The sequence below is a fragment of the Paroedura picta genome, chromosome 4, assembly GCF_049243985.1.
Source record: "Paroedura picta isolate Pp20150507F chromosome 4, Ppicta_v3.0, whole genome shotgun sequence".
In the NCBI taxonomy this organism is placed as follows: Eukaryota; Metazoa; Chordata; class Lepidosauria; order Squamata; family Gekkonidae; genus Paroedura; species Paroedura picta.
In genome coordinates, this window is record NC_135372.1 from 110,601,532 (window position 1) to 110,621,904 (window position 20,373).

General features: G+C 45.7%; 1 protein-coding gene across 1 annotated transcript in view; it reads right to left on the bottom strand.

Moving 5' to 3' along the window:
* LAD1 (ladinin 1) overlaps positions 1-18,358 on the bottom strand; it is a 36,392-nt gene extending 18,034 nt beyond the window's left edge. Inside the window, exons 1-2 of the mRNA XM_077335017.1 lie at positions 17,898-18,358; positions 1,889-2,032 (exon numbers count right to left, since the gene is read on the bottom strand). Coding sequence (XP_077191132.1) covers positions 1,889-2,032; positions 17,898-17,935 — 182 coding nt within the window. The 5' untranslated portion in view covers positions 17,936-18,358. The remainder of the gene's footprint in view (positions 1-1,888; positions 2,033-17,897) is intronic.
* Positions 18,359-20,373: the final 2,015 nt, after the last annotated feature.

Genomic DNA, 20,373 nt, shown 5'->3' on the forward strand with positions numbered 1-20,373 from the left:
CTCCCATCATGCTTTGCTCCCGTTCTGATTTCCTCTTTTCTAGTCTCCGCATAGTGTAAAATGGTGCCAATTGTGCCTTTCTTTTCAGTGCATCCCATTACTCCGCCATTCTGTACCTGCCTTCAGATATCATTACTGACCACCTTCCCCTCAAATATACTGGTCATTTGTCACTGGGTAGGTGAGCGGGCAATTTGGAACCACACATAAAAAGCCAGATTTAAGTGCAGAAATGGACATAAACTTTGGTGCTTTAAAAAGTCAAATCCAATGTATATTGCAAATGCAAAAATTCTCAGGGTCATTCCGCACAATGCCCAATGTTGCTAAATGTTTGCAATATGCAGAAACACTATATTTAATAGTGGAATTTCATCATCCCACACACCTTCAATTTATGAGGCTGGGGACTTACCTTGGCCCCAGAGCCTCTGTTGATGAGGCGGCAGGGCGGGGGAAGAAGGACACTCAGCGTCCTCGGAATGCAGGGGGGCGAGGAGAGAGGCACGAGGCGTGCGCGGGCTGGGGGACGCAGGCGTGCTCGTCACACCTATTTAAGGCACGGCGGGGCATTGGCCCACCCTCTTTCCCCCTCTCAACGCCAAAGCAGCGAGCGGTCGGAACCCACCCACCCACCCTGTTGTATCTGATTTTGATGTTGTGTTTTGCATTAATAATTTGTTTATTATCTTTGTCGCAGCTTTTATGGGGCGGAAATGGCACGGTGAAGGAGCCTCTTAGAGCAGTTCGATGAGGGCATCGGACTTAAAAGAGCGGGGCCTCAAAGGTGAGGCGGCTTGGAGCGAGCTAGGCCAGCCCAAAAGGGAAGGCTGGATGCTCGCTGAGCCAGGTGGCCTATGTGTCAGAGTGTAGCATTTTTTTGGGGGGGGGAATCCACTATAATCCGCTATAAAATTCCGATCGTTGCTGGAGTTTGGCAGGAGTTTTGCAGTTTGTTTATGATGTCATGTGGAACGTTAAATTAATAGCGTTTACAAAAGGTAAGACTTCGGCTACATTTAAGTTGTGCGGAATGGCCCTCAGACTTCCCTAGACTGCGGCCCAAGTGGCATCTTTAAGATCAAAGGAAATATTTTCAAAGTGGATGCTGGTTTTGAGGACCCCTTCAAAGACTTTCCTTAAGCTGTGTCTGGGGTGGACTACACAACTCACACACCCCACTTGATTCATCACTAATAATAGTGCATCACTCTGGCATTCAAGCACCATCCAGCCACAGTAGTTCTTTCAGCCGTAAAAGACCTTAAGACTAGAGCTAGAACTCAAGTTTCCTAGTCTAATGCTGCACCACACCCGACTGCTGCCACACAATTTGTATGTACACAGATTCTGCTCACAACTTCAGATCAACGTGTTGAGTACAAATGCTGACCCACTTCCTCTTCCACTATCTAGTTATCTAGATTTACCTGCTCGGTTTGGTGTAGTGTTTAGGAGTGCGGACTTCTAATCTGGCGAGCCAGGTTCAATTCTGCACTCCCCCACATGCAGCCAGCTGGGTGACCTTGGGCTTGCCATGGCGCTGATAAAGCTTTTCTGACTGAGCAGTGATATCAGGGCTCTCTCAGCCTCACCCACTTCGCAAGGTTTCTGTTGTGGGGAGAGGAAAGGGAAGGCGACTGTAAGCTGCTTTGAGACTCCTTTGAGTAGAGAAAAGCAGCATATAAGAACCAACTCTTCTTCATCCTAAATCCTGAACTGAACCCACAAGAATAAACAGCAATGTACCATCTGACTTCAAAATCAATACAAATTTGGGTCATGCTCTATAACAGACAGAAACCATTTCAACCTGCACTGTCAAACAGTGTCTTTCTTCTATTCTGGCACTGCGAGCATTTGACCATAAGCACGTGTGCACATGTACCTATTTGGTACTTGACAGGTGACCTTTGTGTCTGTACTGAGAGTTTCCTGCTTCGCATCAGAGCTGGAACTCAGCTGTCGGTGTCTTCGCCGGCGCTCCCTTTCCTGTTCTTCCTCATCTTCTGCACTCCATTGTTGGGCCAGGCTGAAGAGAAAAGCATAAGAGAAGGAGAACCATATTTTAGTCTGAAGATATATCAGGAATAAACAAAATCAGAAAATTAGGATGCTTTCCCCACAGACTTCCTTCCTTCCTTCCTTCCTTCCTTCCTTCCTTCCTTCCTTCCTTCCTTCCTTCCTTCGCTGCCCCCTTATTTTAAGATTACGTAAACAAAATTTAATAAAACATGGCAGATGTCTCCTATCTCAGCAAATATCTAAAACAGGTATTGTGCTTTCAAGAGTCATCATGTTTCTTTTCTCATCATAGCATTCCTGACTCCAGATGCGGTTTTACAAGATCTGGTGGCTAGCGGGAAGGGGAGAAAAAGAACTACCCAACCCCATATATGTGATCTATCAATTTGTTTCTAGGAATTCCAACTCCATGAAAACCACAACGTTTGATGGACAGCTGTCAGAAGTGATACAAAGTCCTCTGTCGCCAAAGCCCTACAGGGGAAAAAACTGGCACACACAGACAGCTTAGGGCTGAAGTTAGAGTTCAGTTTGGAAAGGGTATTTATTTACTTTATAGTCTGCCTTTCTCATTGAGACTGCAGGCAGATTACAAAGGCCCCCTGCACATTACTAATTTAAACCAGATGTCATCCATTGTTGGCCCAGTTCCGAGTAAGGAGATACAGGGGCGGGGGGGGGGGGTGTTCATACAGCAGACGTCATCCCATTAATAAGCAATATCCATAGATTAGAAAGATACAGAAAATAAAAAGAAATACTGCTTATAGTTATATACTATAACTATTATTTAGAAGAAAAACAAAATATTCATGGCAACCACATTTAACCATCCATATCCTGTTGTTTCCCATCATGTCGAATAGCCATCTTTTATGTCAGAACTATTGAATACCAACTGCATTATAGCATTTCTGCAGTACAACATCAGTACCCACAAATGCTTTAAGGTTTTGGCTGTTTTTGCTTTCTTAATGTTTAAAGAACACAAAAGGTTCTAGGTTAACAATAACAACGGGAAGAAGGAATAAGATCAGTCTTTTGTGGATGATTGTACCTGTCTTGCCCCAGCTTTTCCCGATAGGTTTTGTAAACAAATATGTCAAAATATGTCTTAGCATATCGTGAGAAAATGGTGTCTTCCTGTACTTTCCTGCACTGTGCAACACACCTGGGCCCAGCCCTGGATCCCTCCCCTTTGCAGAGGAATGGATAGCTACCAGCCTCCAGTTGGGGTTTGGAGTTGTCCTCGAATTGCATCTGATCTCCAGACTAGAGATCAGTTCCCCCAGAAGAAATGACAGCTTCATAAGGTGAACTCTATGGAATCCCACCCCTGCTGAGCTCCTTCCCCTCCACAAAATCTCCCTTCTCCAGGCTCAGCCCCCCTACCAAATGTCTGGGAATTTCCCAAGTTGGAGTTGGCAACTCAAAGGAACAATCATCAATATGACTGACAAGGGCAACCGAGACACACAAAAAAGATCTGAATGAAAGCCCTCCAGAGTTGTTAACATGTTTTGGTGGTGACTTCAAGACAGGTGAGGACTCCTGTGACAGAGTGAGCCACGGCTACAGAGTGTGGTAAGAAAGGTGCCTGGTCACCTGCTCTGCCACTCCAGCATACAACAATCACAGGGGGCTGGTTAATCATTATCTCTCCATTGAGTTTTATTTTCAATAAAAGTTCAGCTATGCGGTTTCTCGGCCTGAGAGGGTCTGTGTGAATGAGGAAGAGAGAGGAAGCGAGAAAAACTAGCGTGGAGCCCAGGAGAGGAAAAACATCCTGGAACCTTTGGCATGAAACTTTCCAATCAGACTTGGAGGAGTTCTCTACCCACCCTCGAGTGCTAGTGAACCGAGAAAGGGCACCAGGCTGTTTGAAATGCACAGGAACGTCTGGCCCGTTCATGACTCACAGAGTCCTTTGTTGGATTTGATCATAACAAGGCTGCCCCACCTGGTTCTACGATGACCTGGTTTTGTTTTGTTTTTTAACGAAACAGGGCTCGCAGCAGGTACTGTGCCATGCTGTATATTGCATTGGTCAGACCGCACCTGGAGGACTGTGTGCGGTTCTGGAGACCTCACTTCTGGGGGCAGGGGACCAAATCCTGTAAGGAAAGGCTGAGGGACTTGGGAATGTTCAGCCTGAAAATAGTGAAGTAGCGAATAACGCCCGCTGAATGGCCTGAATTGGCCCTCCACACTTTATAGCTTTCTTGCCTTTTTCAGACCTCTTTTCGGCATTTTGCCCTCCTTATTTGCAGCCTGAAAAATCATAAGAGTGAGCAACACGCTTTCAACTTATTGCGTTTTGGCCTGTCAATCAGACGGCACAAACAAATGCTTCACTGTTGCCATCTTGTCATTATGTGGACCTAATACATTCATGCAGCACTTGCCACTGCTCAAGCTTTAGCCCTGAAATCCAGATTCGGGGGCCAGCACAGCAGGTTCAACCCTCAGGACCAGGGGTAGTCAAACTGCGGCCCTCCAGATGTCCATGGACTACAATTCCCAGGAGCCCCTGCCTGCGAATGCTGGCAGGGGCTTCTGGGAATTGCAGTCCATGGACATCTGGAGGGCCGCAGTTTGACTACCCCTGCTCAGGACTGTCAGCCAGCCCACACTTGGTGGCTGCTTCTATGGCTTCATGCCTAACTGCTTGTGGAAACAACTGCGCATGTAAATGGAAAGTGGGGGACAATGCCTTAGAACCAAACAATTTCTGCCAATTATACTGGAGAAGTGGTGCTCCATTGTGAAGTGTATTCCTCCATCCTTCCTCCATCAAGATGCTGAGCAGAAATGTCCAGGAACCAGAAGTGTGTACTCTGCAACAGGCCACTGCCTCTACAATGCAGGACATGGGGGAACAATGAACCCTAAACATTTCAGAATTTCCCCCCCAAAAAACAAATCTGAATTTCAAAACAGAGTTGGAGATCTGAACAACCCAGAATACCAGTATGAACCCCCTTTCTGAAATGTAAATGTTTTCACATTCCTATCATAGAGTTTGGGGGGGGGGTTGCTAGAGCACTGCTACTGCAATGTGACATCACATCGTGCCATGAGGCATCCTGCAGCGCTTCCTAATGCTGGCTCTCCTCCTAAAAGCTCCAGAAGATAATAAGAAGCATGACTGGCAAACTCAGATCCAAGCCAGTAAACCTGATACTAACTACCTCTTCCATTTAGCACATAGTTAATCTCCACGTTATTTTTTTAAATTATGCAGAAATCTTTCCAAAGACTTCTAATTATGACATACACAAGCCCACAGATGCATCATGGTACAATTCCCAGTGGAGAGTGGAAGCGCAGTAATTAAGTAGGGCAATTCAATGTGACATCATCAGCCCCACCTGATGAGTCTCAGGGTTTGGCAAGCAGAGGACTGGGTGATCCTGCTCTTTTTAGACGAAGCAACTTATCACAGTCTGCCTCTTGCTGAATCACAGCACTTCAGAACTGCTGTTAAAGCTGCCATAAAGCATATTGCTCCAAAATGCAGTAAGACACACCATCTTATTGGTCTTACTGCCAGCGTGGTGGGCTGCAGGCTACAGTGTGCTACAATGACAAGACTGTTCAACCAGGACCTGCAGGACTAACAGTGCAATCCTAAACAGAGTTGCACTCTTCCAAACCCATTAACTTCAATAAACATAGAATGGTATAAGTATGCGCCAATGGCACTGCAAGATTAGTTTCATCAAACTTATTAGGTGACTGTGGACAGTTTCTACCTCTCTGCCTAACATTCATGACAAGGTTTTTGAGAGGACAGAACAGGAAGGAGACTCATGTGCACACCACCCTGGACTTCCTCGGAAAAGAACAGGGGAAGTGCATAGATAGTTTTCTGTGTCAGATCAGCCAGGGGCATCTGCTCCATCTGCCCTTACATATTGACCTTGCCAGCTCTCCCCTTCTTGTCACTGCTGTCTATGGTAAATAAAGTTCCCTACTCCTTCTAAGCGATGCTGAATTAAATGCTGGGGTATATTGTTCCAGCAGTTCTTTTGGGCACCTGATCCAGATCAGGGAAGTTATTCTGTTTGCTGATACTGCATCAAGTCCATATACTTATGACAAGCGTGATGGCTTTCATGTTCAAAAATAGGCTGCAGCACATTTGACACTGCAAGGTTCTTACTGTATTGGTCTATGCTTACAAGGTCAATGCTCGGGCCCTGTCTCCTACAGCAAAGCCGCAGTTATGTGGCACATGATTGTTTATTAGTTGAGGAGGCTTGGGAGTGTGCCTTGCATAGTTCTGGCAGGAGGAACAGATACTTCTATTATCTAAACCTCATTTGTCCAAAATTCTAAGAGACGGGAATTCACTGTGTCCTCCCACATACAAATAAAACTGCCTATCAATTGTCAACGTGTCAGATGAGGACAGCAACATCCTATCTGACTCCTTAGAAGGCTTGAAGCAAAGAGTCATATACTCCATCTCCACTTTGGGCTGGAGCTTTAAAGATATAAGACAGGATAGAGGGAAGTTGGAACCAGAAGCAAGAAGGTGGAAGACCCCAAGAAGGTGGAAGACCCCTTCATCATTATTTCATAGCAAGACTATCCTGGATCCTAAAATAGTCACAAAGTGCTAATGAAATAAATCCATTAAATAAAGATTTGGAGAAAGTCTGGCTACATCTATTTTAAAAATCCAATTTTTGTATGTCTGGAACCTAGCTGTATCCTCAGTCTGAGCTAGTGCATTTCTAAAAAACTGGCTAGAAAATCCCATATAAAAATGGAATCTGGTTGCATCCTGCAGCAAGAGTTTCTGTCCACCTTGGATAAATCTGTCCACAAGAATGGCGGAAGGGGGGGGGTCATTCATTTGTCCCAAGAACACTTGCATATACAATTAATTCTAAGAAAGTGCACTTCATTAAATAAGAAGATGCACAGATCTTTGTAGATTCAGAACATCATGTCCCAGTACCTTCCACACACCTTCATTTCTCTGATATTTGTGCAGGCAGAGGGGGGGGGGACCCTGCTGGACTGAGTTCTTTGCATTTTAACCAGCAGATGATTTGCTTCCAAATGACTAAGGATAGACAGCTCTCACCTTGTTAGTGCAAATCTTTTGTTTACAAAAATAGAGTAGGAGTGGAATTAAATCATGGGAATTTTTAGTCTTCCCCATTACCAAGCCAAGTTTGCAAATTCAACTACATTAGAAGTCTGTAACACCAGAAGCAAGCAGTTACCTAACAAACTAACAAATAATAACCTTGTGTGGTCCAAACATCAAAGCCTTATTGTGCTGTGGATTCATTGGTGGCCTGGGGCAAATTATCCTCCCTCATTCTCAATTTATTCCCCATCTACAGTTATCTTGATTATTAGCTAGATAACTGGAAAACATTTGTTGCTCATTGTTTAGTGTTTAATTTTCTGTCGATTGACATTTACAGCGTGGGGATTGATGAGAGACCATAAAGAGGTGAAGCAAAATGTGCCCCAAGCAGGCCATGAGAAAACCCACCATCTTTAAAGAAGGTCCCTTGCTTCTTGTGAGCTGGGTGTGAATGACTCTGTAGTCCTGGGAAGCAAAATTAGTTTCTGGTATCAGATCAAGCAGCCAATTGGTGCAAATTATTCTTAAAGTGCACGCCCTTCTGAAGCACTACTTCAAGCATGTTTGGGCTTCTTTCAAAGGAAGCTGAGAATGGAGGATGCATATAAATTATAGTTGCTGTGGCAGCAGCTGGGGAACAGAAATCCCTGACGCCCATTTCCAGCAAACCTCAAGTGCTTGGGAACCAGAACTGTAGTCAGCCTTCCTCACCAGCGTGACAAGGCGGTGGCAAAATTCCCAGGTGGGACCAACTTTTCCCAAATAATTTGTATGCACTTATGAGGAGTAAAAACCTCATTATATCGAGAAAGAGATATGAAGAATTTGATTGAGAAAATTCTAGTCTCTAGGATGAAGAAATCAGACTCCCTTTAAACAGCTTGTCATGTCCACAGAACAGTTTAAGCAGAATTTCTCTGTTCTAGAAACAAACTTCTATTATCTAAACCTCTGTCCAAAATTCTAAGAGATATGAATTCATTGCTGCATGCCACATACAAATAAAACAGCCTATCAATTGTCAACATATCAGATTTCCATGAAATGTGAAATACCATGTCATAAAATGGAACAAAACTGTATTATGTGCATACATCTTATTAATGCATAATGGATAATAGTTAGACCTGCATGACCAAAAGGATAATGCTGTCATTTTGGGACACCAGCAAGAACTGGCAAGTTTGACATGTGTCTTACAGTAAGGAACTGCAATAAGGTTATCTGCATTGGGTACTGGGGAAATGATTTGATATTTCCCTGATCCAAATGGCTTTCAGAGCAAAGTACAGGCATAAGAATCATACATTCCAGTCATTAACTTGGGAATATGATCTTAAAGAACGATGCAATTCCTGGTCATCCAGGCTTATTTATAACTTGGCCAGCCTTCATTATGTTTTCCTTTACTGGAACCTTGTTATATTCTTGCATCTCATATTATCATAGCACAAAAAGTTCAGCCAAATTCATTTCTTATTTTGTGGAGTTATGTTTTAAAACTGGCAACTGTTAATTTCATTTGATATTTTTTCTAATGATTAATGACAATAACTTAAGCATTAGCCTCAATTACTGCTCTTTCACAAAAAAAGCACTTCAGCATTACAATTTCCTTTACTACCCAGAGAACAGCTAACAATAATATCCCCATTTCCTCATAGAAGGGAATCATGACTGAGATCAAGTGATATTCTCAAGGCAATCATGAAATGCTTTACAAGCCCAGGCCTCCAAGATCTGAACTTAGTTCTCTGTCCATCCAATGGCAGCACCTTCCGCCCTTGATTTTTTCTACATTCCTAATGTTATCTTTGAAAACTTTTTCTGACACACATGAAATGCACTCTTGATGCAGAATAAGACTACAACTGAGAGTGGTGGTCCTAGACATATCTCTTAGAAGGTGGGCTCCAAAAAGAAACACTTCAGAAACATTGGTTGGAGCTACACCAAACAAATTTCTCTTGACCACCCAGCAAAACTGTAGAATTTGTTTTTAGACAAGAGACCATTGTACAGTATATATTGACCACTGAGGAAGACTCCTGTAGGTCACAATGTGTTTGGTCTGTTCTTCATGAGCTCAACTTTTGAGTACCCATCTTTTGGGAACAGTTTGACTGCAACATGACCAAGTATTTACAATATGAAAGTAGGCAGATGTTACCTAACCGCAGGACTAACTTAGCTGGGACAGCAAAATTGTTTAAGGGTTCTGGTGAAGACGCCACTGGCAGTAATGCCATGGAGGCTGGGACAACACTCTTGGCTGCATGCAATGCACCCACAGCATCAGCTGCAAAATTGCAAGAGAATGGCTGGGACGCATCCCTTTGTTTCCATAGCACAGCAGCACAAGGCAGCAACATATCTTGGACTAGCCCAGCCTTTCTCAACTTTTTCACCATTGAGAAACCCCTGAAATGTTATTCAGGGTTTGAGAAACCCCAGAGGTGGTGCAATCATTGGGAAGCATGGCTGTGTACACGCCCACCCAGGCTCCCTCTCCTTCCCATCCTCTCCAGGCCCACCATTAGCAATTTGGGGTGGAGGCCAACATGACCATATATGGTCATATCACCAGATAAATGTTTGACAAATGTTTAAAAATATATTAAAAATTAATTAGCACCCACCCATTTAGGAAACCTTCCCTGGGCCGTCAAAAAAACCCAGGGTTTCACGAAACCCTAGTTAAGAAAACCTGGACTATCTTTTCACATAAGGGACCATCAAGCATGTAGGCTGCATGATATCCACCAGGACTGTTACTGATTTTTCTCATCAATACTTAGGTTGGGAGGGAGGGATCTTCTGCACTGCATTGCTATGTCCTAAGGCTGCCTTGGAAAGGCTTAATGTGTATCCCAAGCTGCTTTAAGTATTTCATTTGTGCCCCAAAGTGTTTATTAATGAACCAGAAAATTACTGGTCTGATACAACTGTCATCAGACCTAGATAAGCAGGAAACCATCAATTGACCGCTAGCTTGCCTTAATTGGAGCAATTGGAATGAATTAGTGAGTCCCAAATACCTAGGAAGGGTTTTCCTGTTTGTAACTCATCATCAAAACAACAGACCATAAGAAAATAATGTAACAGGAACTCAGGCATGCATTAACAACTCCAAGGGCAGGTCTCAGCCTTCCAAATTATCTGTTTCCCTTCCTGCCTTCCTAACAGACAACGCTCTGCTCTTCCATTCCATTATCATAAATACAAATGGAAAGAGGCTGGAGAGAGTGAACCAGAGAATGACTGGGGTCAAATGAGACAAGAACTTGAAAGATCCATTAATGGACCCCCGGCATGCATCTATTGCTAAAGACAGGCATTCAGATCAGAGCTACAGTACAGGAGAATAGAGGGGAACTCTTCCCAACAGTGTAGTGGTTAGGAGTGCGGACTTCTAATCTGGCCAGCCGGATTTGATTCCATGCCCCTCCACATGCAACAAGCTGGGTGACTTTGGGCTCACAGCACTGATAGAGCTGTTTTGACTAAGTAGTAATCTGAGGGCTCTCTCAGGCTCACCCACCTCACAGGGTGTCTGTTGTGGGGAGAGGAAAGGGAAGACAAATATAAGCCACTTTGAGACTAATTCGGGGAGAGAAAAGCAGCACATAAGAACCAACTCTTCTTCTTCTTCCCCCAAGTTGCCTTCCCAATCTCAAATGGCCCCCAAAAGGTGTTCTTTGCCATGTTGGAGTGTAGCTGATGGGATGATGTTTTACCAATTGAGAAATAGCTACATCGGCCGCAGGTTTGTTTCTGAGTTCAGCTCAAGGTTCTGGATATAATGTTTAGAGCCCTTCCTGGTTTATGGCCCATGTATCTGAAGGACCATCTCCTGCCACTTTAATTTGCAGTCTTTGAATTACTATGTCTAAACTGCCTTGAGCCAAGAGGAAGACAGGTCATAAATATTTTAATTAATAAAGAAACAAACTCCCTGGTCATTTTCCCAGTGGGGCCATGAGCAGCTGTGGTCAGAGCCATTTGAAGCAGGAAGCAACACACACACACACACAACTTTGCTCTATAGCTCTGATTCAAATATGGGCCACAGCTGCTACTTAGCAATAGAGAAATGTGTTCAAGATCCATTCGCAGATCACCCAGCATCTTGTCTGGTTGGACTGTGTTTTGCCCTTTATCTACCGGAGCCCTGCTAATCATCTCTGCCTCTCTCCAATTTCAGTACATTTGCTGCCACCCCGTGCCCCTTATACGCTACAGCAGTGGCATGGGAGATGTTTCTTTTCTGTGGCTGTAGCATTGCTGTAATGTTTTGTGGCCTGATTATCTGAAGGACAGGGCCAATTTCATAGGCCTTTCCCATGCGGTCATTGCCCAGCTGGCATCGAGCAGCACAGGTTCACATGCCCCACTCATATTGTACCAGATGAGGCTGTCAATCTCCATGTAGTGGCTGGAGGTCTCCTGGGATTACTACTAGCCTGCAAGTAACAGAGATCAATTCGCCTGGAAAAATGGCCACTTGGGAAGGCAGATTTGATGCCATTCCATGTCCTGGAGCTGGCAGCCCTAGGACCAGGCCTTCAAGGGTTATCACAACAGCATGAAACAAAGCTATGGGATTGCCATTCCCAATCATTGGAGAGGCCAATCTCTGGTAGCGCATGAGATTCCATTCATTCAGATTCTGCAGTCATCCTAAGGCTCCTCTTTGGCCTTGGCAAGGCTCTCTGAAACTCCACAAAGTATTTTATCTCTTTTAAACTTCCCAGAGAAAGGTATGTGTGCCTGGCCCATTGAACGTGAAGTTAACTTTTGTGTTCAAAGCCATTGTTTTCAGCATGACTTCACGCTCATCTCAGTTTCTCTGGGTTGTACCCATTGCTCTCAGGGCCGATTTCTGAGAAAACATTTTAAGGACAACTGACTACAATTGGGGAGATGTGTTTCAAGAACATTAAAGCTGCCCTTGATGTATATACCTGTTCAAATGAACCGCATAACACATGCCTTGTTCTTGGATTGGACTGCTTTTCAAATCTGATGAGTTAATGCAATTGGACAGAGCTCCAGAATGATCTCTACATTGTTCAAACAGGTCATCAAAGCAGATAAGAGTTTCAAGTTCCTAACAATGAATTATCAAAGACTTTCAGGGCCAGAATCAACTGGCTGTTGTGGATATTCCAGACCGTGTGGCCATGGTCTGGAAGTTGTCTGGTAGTTTTAGTCCCTCCCAACTCCAAAAGGTAAATAAAATGCCCAGCAACTGTCCACACACTCCTTGCTTTGGCACAGAGAGATTCCCATCTTGCCATGTCCTACTTCTGAAGATGCCAGCCACAGTTACTGGTGAAACATCAGGGACTATGGCTACGCAGTTCAGAATACCCACATCAGCCTGTCTTTAAAAACAGTCAGCAAATAAGCTTGAGCAGTCTTAGAGTGCAACTGTGACTTAGTAGTAGAATATCTCCTTTGCATCCAGATGGCTCCAAGATCAACATCTCCAGTTAAAAGAATCAAACACCCCTGCCTGGGGGCCTGGAGAGGTGCCTTTAGAAAGGATACACAATGATGTCCTTGACAGGCCAAGGGTCTGGCTAACCAGTGGTATAAGGCAGCATCATGCATTCAATCATCAAATTATTTTGAAGTCTTCTGTGTGCCATGTGTGTAGAAGTATCACTGGAAATTTCCTTTAGGAACCACTTCCTGGGAACGCATGACCTTGTAGGAATACCAGCTTGGCTTTTTTACAGAAACAGAGAGAGATTTGAAATCATGTAAAAAATCTAGAAAACATGCTGTCAGTGCTGGTGCCACTATCTCATGTTCTTGTCTCTATCCTCTCCTCCAGAGTGATAGACCTGGGATTTTAACTCACTCCCTGCTAAAGAAGAGTGTACTGTTCATTTACACAACAGAGACAGTGCAATGCCTGGAGAATTGGTGAGGGTGGAGAAGAGATCCAGGTCATCCCATGACTGAAGTTCCACAAGGCTCCACACTCTGTCACCCTTTGGCACACAAGAGCCATTAACAAACTGGAAGGTGTGGCTCTCCAAGGGGAACTGAAATTCTGGGGAAGACCAAGGAACACATAACAATATCATCACCTGCTTGACTCTTATTATCAGTCATAAACAGAGGTGTGCTAGGTGATTAGCAAGACTGGGATAATGGTTCTCACTTCCTCCATTCTAGAGTGAAAGGGAAGGAATCCTCAGACAGACCTCTGGGTCACTTCCTGGTCTGTTGGGTCTACACTCAGAGCAGCTATTCCAGATGCATCTTCAGAAAACAGCAAATAGAAAATAATACATTTTAATCCCTTTTGTCACGGGGTGGGAGGGATTTTTTTAATGTAGGCTGTTTTAAATTTCAATTATGAATACTTAAATGATGTTGTAAACCACCCAGAGCCCACTTCAATAATTTCCATTCATTTCAGTTGGTGAATTAACCACCTGTTTCAATTATTCCCATTGGATATGGAGGAATCCAGACATTGGCCAGATGATGCCCATTTTTGTTAAACTAGTCTCAATGTTGAAAATTTCAAGCTTTTCTATTTCACAGAATTTCAGTTTCTGTCTATGCTGACATGACTATTTTTACAAAACCATTATTCTGATTTTACAAAATCATTTTCTGAATGTTTGATATGGACAGACTTTGTACACTCTCTCCAAAAGTGGGCAGACAGAAACAATAATTTTAAACAATAAATTTGGAGATGAAGTTTGAAAAATATTCTGAAATCTAAAAAACAAAAACAAAACATCAGGGGATTAAGACTTTCCAAAATAAGAGAAGATATATAGTTGTAAGAAAAGAATGCCCACACAATTGGGCCCCGGCCAGGTGCCTGCACTGGTGGGCCCAACCCAGGAGCCACAATGCAACTGGGTCCAGTCTGGCCCAGCACCAGCAGTGGCTATTCCACAACTGGGCCTAGTCCAGTGGCTACCATGCAGCTGGGTCAGACTTTTCATGGGGAGAGGCTGCTGCATGCAGAAAGGAAGGTGAGAAAGCTGAAGACCAGGGAGCTGATAAAGGCAAGGAAGAAGAACAAAAGGGAGAATGGGGGCTTCCAGGAAAAGGGAAGAGGGAATAGCGGAGGAGGGGAAACAGAGGACAATAAGATGTCTCCCAAGAGTCCTTGCAAATCCCCCCTTAAACATAATTGATTGTTGCTTGGTCACAGCTTCTGCCAAAATAAAGCTACCTGTTTTTAGTCTTGCCTGAAGCCCTTTATATAAGAAACCACCAAAGGGATGACACACAGATACCCTCAGAACAACATGCATCTGATTAAATGGGCTCTAATCAACTCACTATATGCTGGAATAAAATCTTGATAAGGTCCACAAGATTCCTGTTTTTTCTGCTGGAAAGTGGGTGGACATCAAGTCAAGTCACAGCTGACCTACAGCGACCCCAGCAAGGGGCTTTCAAGGCAAGTCTTCCTTGGTGGTCTCCTTTCCAAGTACTGATACAGCTAAGCTTCCAAGATCTTCCAAGATCTGGTGAGATTAAGCTATACCTTGCCACCTCCCCTCTTTGCTGCAGTAAATGAACGTGGTTACCCTCTGCCGTCATTACCAGGGTACTTGTCTCTCCATCTGTATAGTCCCCACAGCCACTGAATGCCGATGATTCCTTCTTATGTGGCATCCCTGATTACATGCAGAAAGCCAGAGGTAATCACCCTCCCATCACTTTCCACATCTGCCTTTGGGCTCCCACCACATCCCAATAATTATTCATGAACAGATTATCACTACTCTTATTCAGACCTTGAAGACAGAGCCTTCTGCACCTCAGAGACACATTACATCCTCCAGCACCTGAAAGGTTTCCTCTCTCCCTCTATCTGGGACACACCTTTGCTGTGTGCAGATTTCGTGTTCCCTGGGATATTGGAGCAAAACAGGTTGTACGGTATGTGCAATTTAGTTGGTATCACACCTGAGATCCCATAAAGACTAAGGTATGTGGGTTCAAGTCCTGCCCTGTTACACCTGTATAACACATCTCTAATGAGGCTTGTAGTCAGGGAGATAAAAAAACACACACCACACAAATGGAATGGGGGGGGGGGGAGAATCTCTGTGCATGTGATCAGTATAGTGTCATCCCTTTCCATGACATGCAAATGAATACAATCTCAATAGGACTATAATCATTCTTATTATTAGGGTAATTTGATTGCATCCTTAACAACTGGTTTAAAAACATGGGTTGTTAACTGGGGGCCATTCCGCATTCATTCAAAATAGCACAATGGTTACTAATTGAAATCGCTACAGTTTTGCCGTTATGCACAATGTCGTTGACAATCTGCAACACTCCTGAAACCGATCCGCAAAAAGCGCTTCGTTGTAGCGCTTTCAGGGAAATCCCAAAAAGTGGATTCACCCTCCGGAAAGCGCTACACTCCTGCAACCAATCTGCAACACTAGCAGGAAAGTTCTGTGCGTTACCATTGTTGCGGTTTCTGCAAAGTCCCACCCCCTGGCTCTCTCCTCTGATCTTCCGGCGAAGCGATCACCATTTTTTTCTCTCTGAGCGAGCGGAGATCAATGCACCGGCAAGCCTTCGTTTACCCAGTGAGGCTTCCCTGGCTGCAGTCCCTCTGTTTAAAGTCACCAAGCACAGAGGCCCGTTTGCTGGTTTATTTTCCCTTTATTTTTCACACTGTTTTCGGCCGAAAATCGCACCTGTGAGGGGGGGGTTCACTCGGGGGGGACGTGGCAACGATGAAACGGCAGCTCAAACACCACCTGCTAGCTGGATGGGTCTCTCCATTGCAACAAATCAACACAGATTCGTTGCAACGTGTGTGGTTTTTTTTTTAAACCTTCCTTAAAGGGAAAGGGGTTGTTTGGGAGCATGATAACGGCCGCCCATTGGCTGCTTGACAGCCAGGGGCGGGACGAGCTCAGCAATAGTGCTTCCTGGCTAGCGATTTTTGCCGAGACCGGAACCCTGTGGGAAACGATAGAAACGCAACTGGATTCCACTACAAAGGCAGGTATGCATAATGACGAATTCCACTATTTAAAATGGTGATTTTTCGTTCTGCAAACAATTTGCAACATGGATCCCGGTGCGGAATGGCCCTGGATTTTAATCATAGTTGTTCCAATAGTTACTCTTCAGTATTGCTGACATTTCTGTGAATAGTGGTAGCCGAGATGAGCAGTTAGGGTTGCTCAAGCCCCCCACCCCCCATTACAAGAGAATTGCTGGAAGAAAATGCCAATGGTTGCCTTCCAGTACATGGGAACACGCTCCGTTTTAATGGCTGCACAGGAAATGGGTTAACATGTTGGCATGGCAAAAGCTGGATGTCCAAATGTGGACCAGAGGCCAATAATTGCCCATATCTTCACTGTATCAGTTCTTGCTTCAAACCTCCAGTTGGTTTCTCCAAGAATGTATGATGTTTGATGTATTCATCCAGAGAAATAATTAATCTTCCTTAAATAATCTCAAGCTGTTTCCTGCACTGAGATGTTATCGTATTTACTGTGATCAGCTGGCCAGTAAAAAGCAAGGTTTCTAGGTTGACTTAAAAGATCTATAATCAGTGAACATCACACTACTTTCGGAACAGCCAGTTTCTCCAAAGGCTGTTTGTTTGGCTATCTTCTGCTGTACTTTTCCCACAGGGTGGTTCCTGGGAGCAACCAAGGCCTGGTGCAAAAAGCAATGAAGCCAGGGGCTGGACTTGGCCCAAGAAGGGCTGGAGCCACAGGGCACTTGGTGAGCTCACCGGGGGTGTGCCTGCAGGGCCTCTCTTTGGGAATCAAAGTATGTGTTTGATCACTGCAGCAGAGAGGGGAATCGTGGGGCCGTGAGGTGCTGGCAGTGGGTCTGATCCTTCATAGCATGTTTTGCTTCCAGTTTAAGTGCTGAAGAGAGGGAACAGGAGAGGGAACCTGTGGGGTGGGAATTTGTTACTCTAAACCTCAGTTCCATCTGCTGTAAAATGGGAATAAAGGTATGGCTGGCCTGAGACATTTTGATACCCCATATAGCGGCAGCATCTTCTTCCTGGTCAATTTCTCCCAGGTGCACCACTTAAGTTGATGCTGCACCTCTGGGCCACCTTGAGACAAAGATTCAATGACTGCCTGTCAAAAAAAAGGCAGGATATTTTTGGTGCTTTCTAAGCAAGACCTGCTAATCACTTGATAACTGCAGCACCACACAACAGAGGGATGAACAAGCCATCACAAGTATAACTCCAGGACGCAACTTTTCCCATTGCTACACTTGCACTCAAAACACAGCTTTCACAGCCAAGACTCGGCCTTACAAGACCTGGCTGACATGTTCATCGGCCACCACTTGATAGATGCCATGTCAAGAGAAGAGTTCCATCCCCAGGATATGCTATGCACTGCCACACATATACCCCACTGAGAATGCTCCCATCTAGCTACCCCTGATTTCAAATGCAATGCTTTCCAGGCCACAGTTCACATAATCAGTGAGTGTCAAAAGCCAACAAGGGCTGTCCCTGCACGTGTGAACCACCTGGCCTTACTGGCTCCTAAGTCTACAGCGCCAAAGTTCCCCGGGAGGGGCCTGCCTTCCCTGACAGCAAAGCCGCTTTTCCTCCTCTCTGGCCGTGATGAGCCCAGGCGCTGCTGAGCTGGGAAGGGAACCGACCAGCCTTATTTCCTTTCCCTTCCCTGAGTGGAGAGACCTGCCCTGCCCTGCCCAGTAGCAGCGGCGGCGGGGAACGGGGGGGGGGGACACCCACCTGGAAAGCGCCGACCAGTTTTTTCGGTTGAAGGACATGCTGCCGACTCTGGGCTTCGGGGCGGTCGCCAGGCGTTGGCAAACTCTTCAGGGCATCAAGACAGGTCTGCGATCCAGCGCGAAGACGCCGGCCGGATGAGCCCCGCGCAGCAGAGCGCTCGCCTGCCCGCTGCCTGCCTGCCTGCCTGCTGCCCTGCTTGCCTGCTGCTGGGCTCCGCTCCCCGCCGCGCTGTGCACCTTTACCCTACGGTGCCACCCGTCGACTGCCGGGCTGCATCACATGGTCTCTTATCTACCTGACAGGCGGGGAGCTGTGATTTGTCTCTTCGCAGCACCTTGCAACAGGCAGGCACCCTGCGAGGGTGGGACGTGACCCAGCCTGCGCACAAAGCCAGCCATTCTTTGCCCGAGCTGGGGAAGGGTTTGGATTCAGTTCCGCGCTCGGGCCAAGGCGCCCTGGGATTTTCGGGGGCAACTCCCTGCTCAAAACCAGTTTTTCCTGCCGCTCCGTCTCTGCCGCCCATTTCCCCACGAAGGTGCAGGCAGAAGAGGTGGAAGGAGGCGCGCGAAAGAGTTGATCAAGTCATCCGTGTCCCATTGAAGCCGGTCGCTTCTGCCGTCTTCGTCTTGTCACTTTCATGTCAGTTTCAGCCCGCCTCCCTCGCCGCCGCCCCCCCCCCCCTTGCTCGAAGCCATTCCTCCGGCGCCTGGGAGATGGTGGAGCGGTCCCTGCAGCTTCCTACGGGCCGCTGAGATGGCGGGCAAGGGCTGATTCCTAAGAAGGGCGCCGCAGGATCTGCGGGAGAAGAGCCGCAGCGGGGTGCTGAGGCCCGGTTGGAAAATTGCCCGGAGAGGTTAAATGCAAGTGGGTCCCCCGTGTTGGTGTGAGGCAGCAGAACGAAGCTGGAGTCCAGGGGCACCATGAAGACCCACGCCATTTTATTCGAGGTGGAAGTCTTCCTGTGCATAGCGCACTTTGCCAGACATTGAAGTGGGTGTTCCAAGGCCACATATATAAGCAGAGAGGGGGTCATGGATTAGTACCCAGCATAATAAAGATGTTAACCAGACCTTACAAAAGTAATGAGCTAAATTTATCAGGTTATCATTTGTTTGGGTTCAACTCTGGAAGGAAAACATGGTAAAGGAAATAAAAATGTCAAGATCAAAGATTAATGGATAGATGCATTCCCAACTGTGGAACCTGAGAGTAATTAAGAAAGAACCTGTCACTTAGCTCCATTCATGGAGGCATCCCCACAAGTGACTGGCCATGCACATTTCTGTCCTCAGGCCAGAAAATGAAATGTCAGTATCCCATTCTAAAGTACATTGCATTCTACCATTCATTACATTACACTATAACCCACTATTCAATTCTATTACCCGAAATAAGAAATAAAATTAAGTGGGGAGGATGTATGGCCCTCCTGGGAGATTGTTAGGAATGCAGATCTAAGGGCTGGCTGAGATTAGCAGGACCCTCCATGGACCAATATGGCACCAACTCCTTGGCCTTTGATTCCAAGAGAGGGGTGCACTTAGGCCAGCAGCCTAGCTGAGGAGCAAAATCAATATATCTCTGGTACTTTTTACCAACCCAAGAAGGAGTGGTACATAGCCTGGCTTTGAAACACACTGCCCAGTAATCTAGACTTCCTACTCCTCTCCCAGCTACTCTTTCACATCTGCCTGGCATGACTGTGACTGGGCAATCATTCATCTGTCAAGCAGGTGGCTGGTTACTAGTTGGGGAAGACAGTTCTTAAACGTTCCAAGCGAGAGAGAGCTGAAGTGTGAGGGCAGGCACCGGCGAACTGCCAAAGTCGGTCTTTTAGGGAAACCACAGGCAGGATACAAACAGAACCCTTGGGAGGCAACCTGTTTTCCGCCACCACATCACTTTCTGACATCGCAGTGGCCATTGCCTCACTACCAATGCATGGGAGGCAGGGGGAGTGCTCCTTCTTTAACCATGTTTAAAAAGAGTAATAAAAGGCTGACCCAGCTTGCCCCTTATACTGCTGCCAATCATACAAAGTTCTGGAAAGGGCTTTTCCCTGCTTACAGTAGGGCTGTTGGACTATAAGAAGAGACAGAAGGGGATGGGGAACCATTTGTTGTCCCCCCCCCCATTGTTTCCCTGAGGATTGGGGAGTATGAACACTAGAATATCATGATGAGATACTCGATGGGATGCTCAGCACCAGGTAGGCACTGGGTGGATTAGAAAGGGGGGGGGACCTCTGTGAATTGTCATCACCTGTGTCTGGTTAGCAGTTTTCCTAGGGATGTGCGAGAAGGCTTGAGGTCCTGATGCCCTTCAGTGCAACAACCAACCCCCCTCCCTCCTTCAGAGGAACTCAGTGGTAGTAGCTGGTGCCCTTCCAGGTGAGGGTTTTGACTCAGATTTGCATTGGGTTGAGTTTTTCATTTCCACACTGAAATCTCCCTTTTTCAGCACATACCCAATTTGC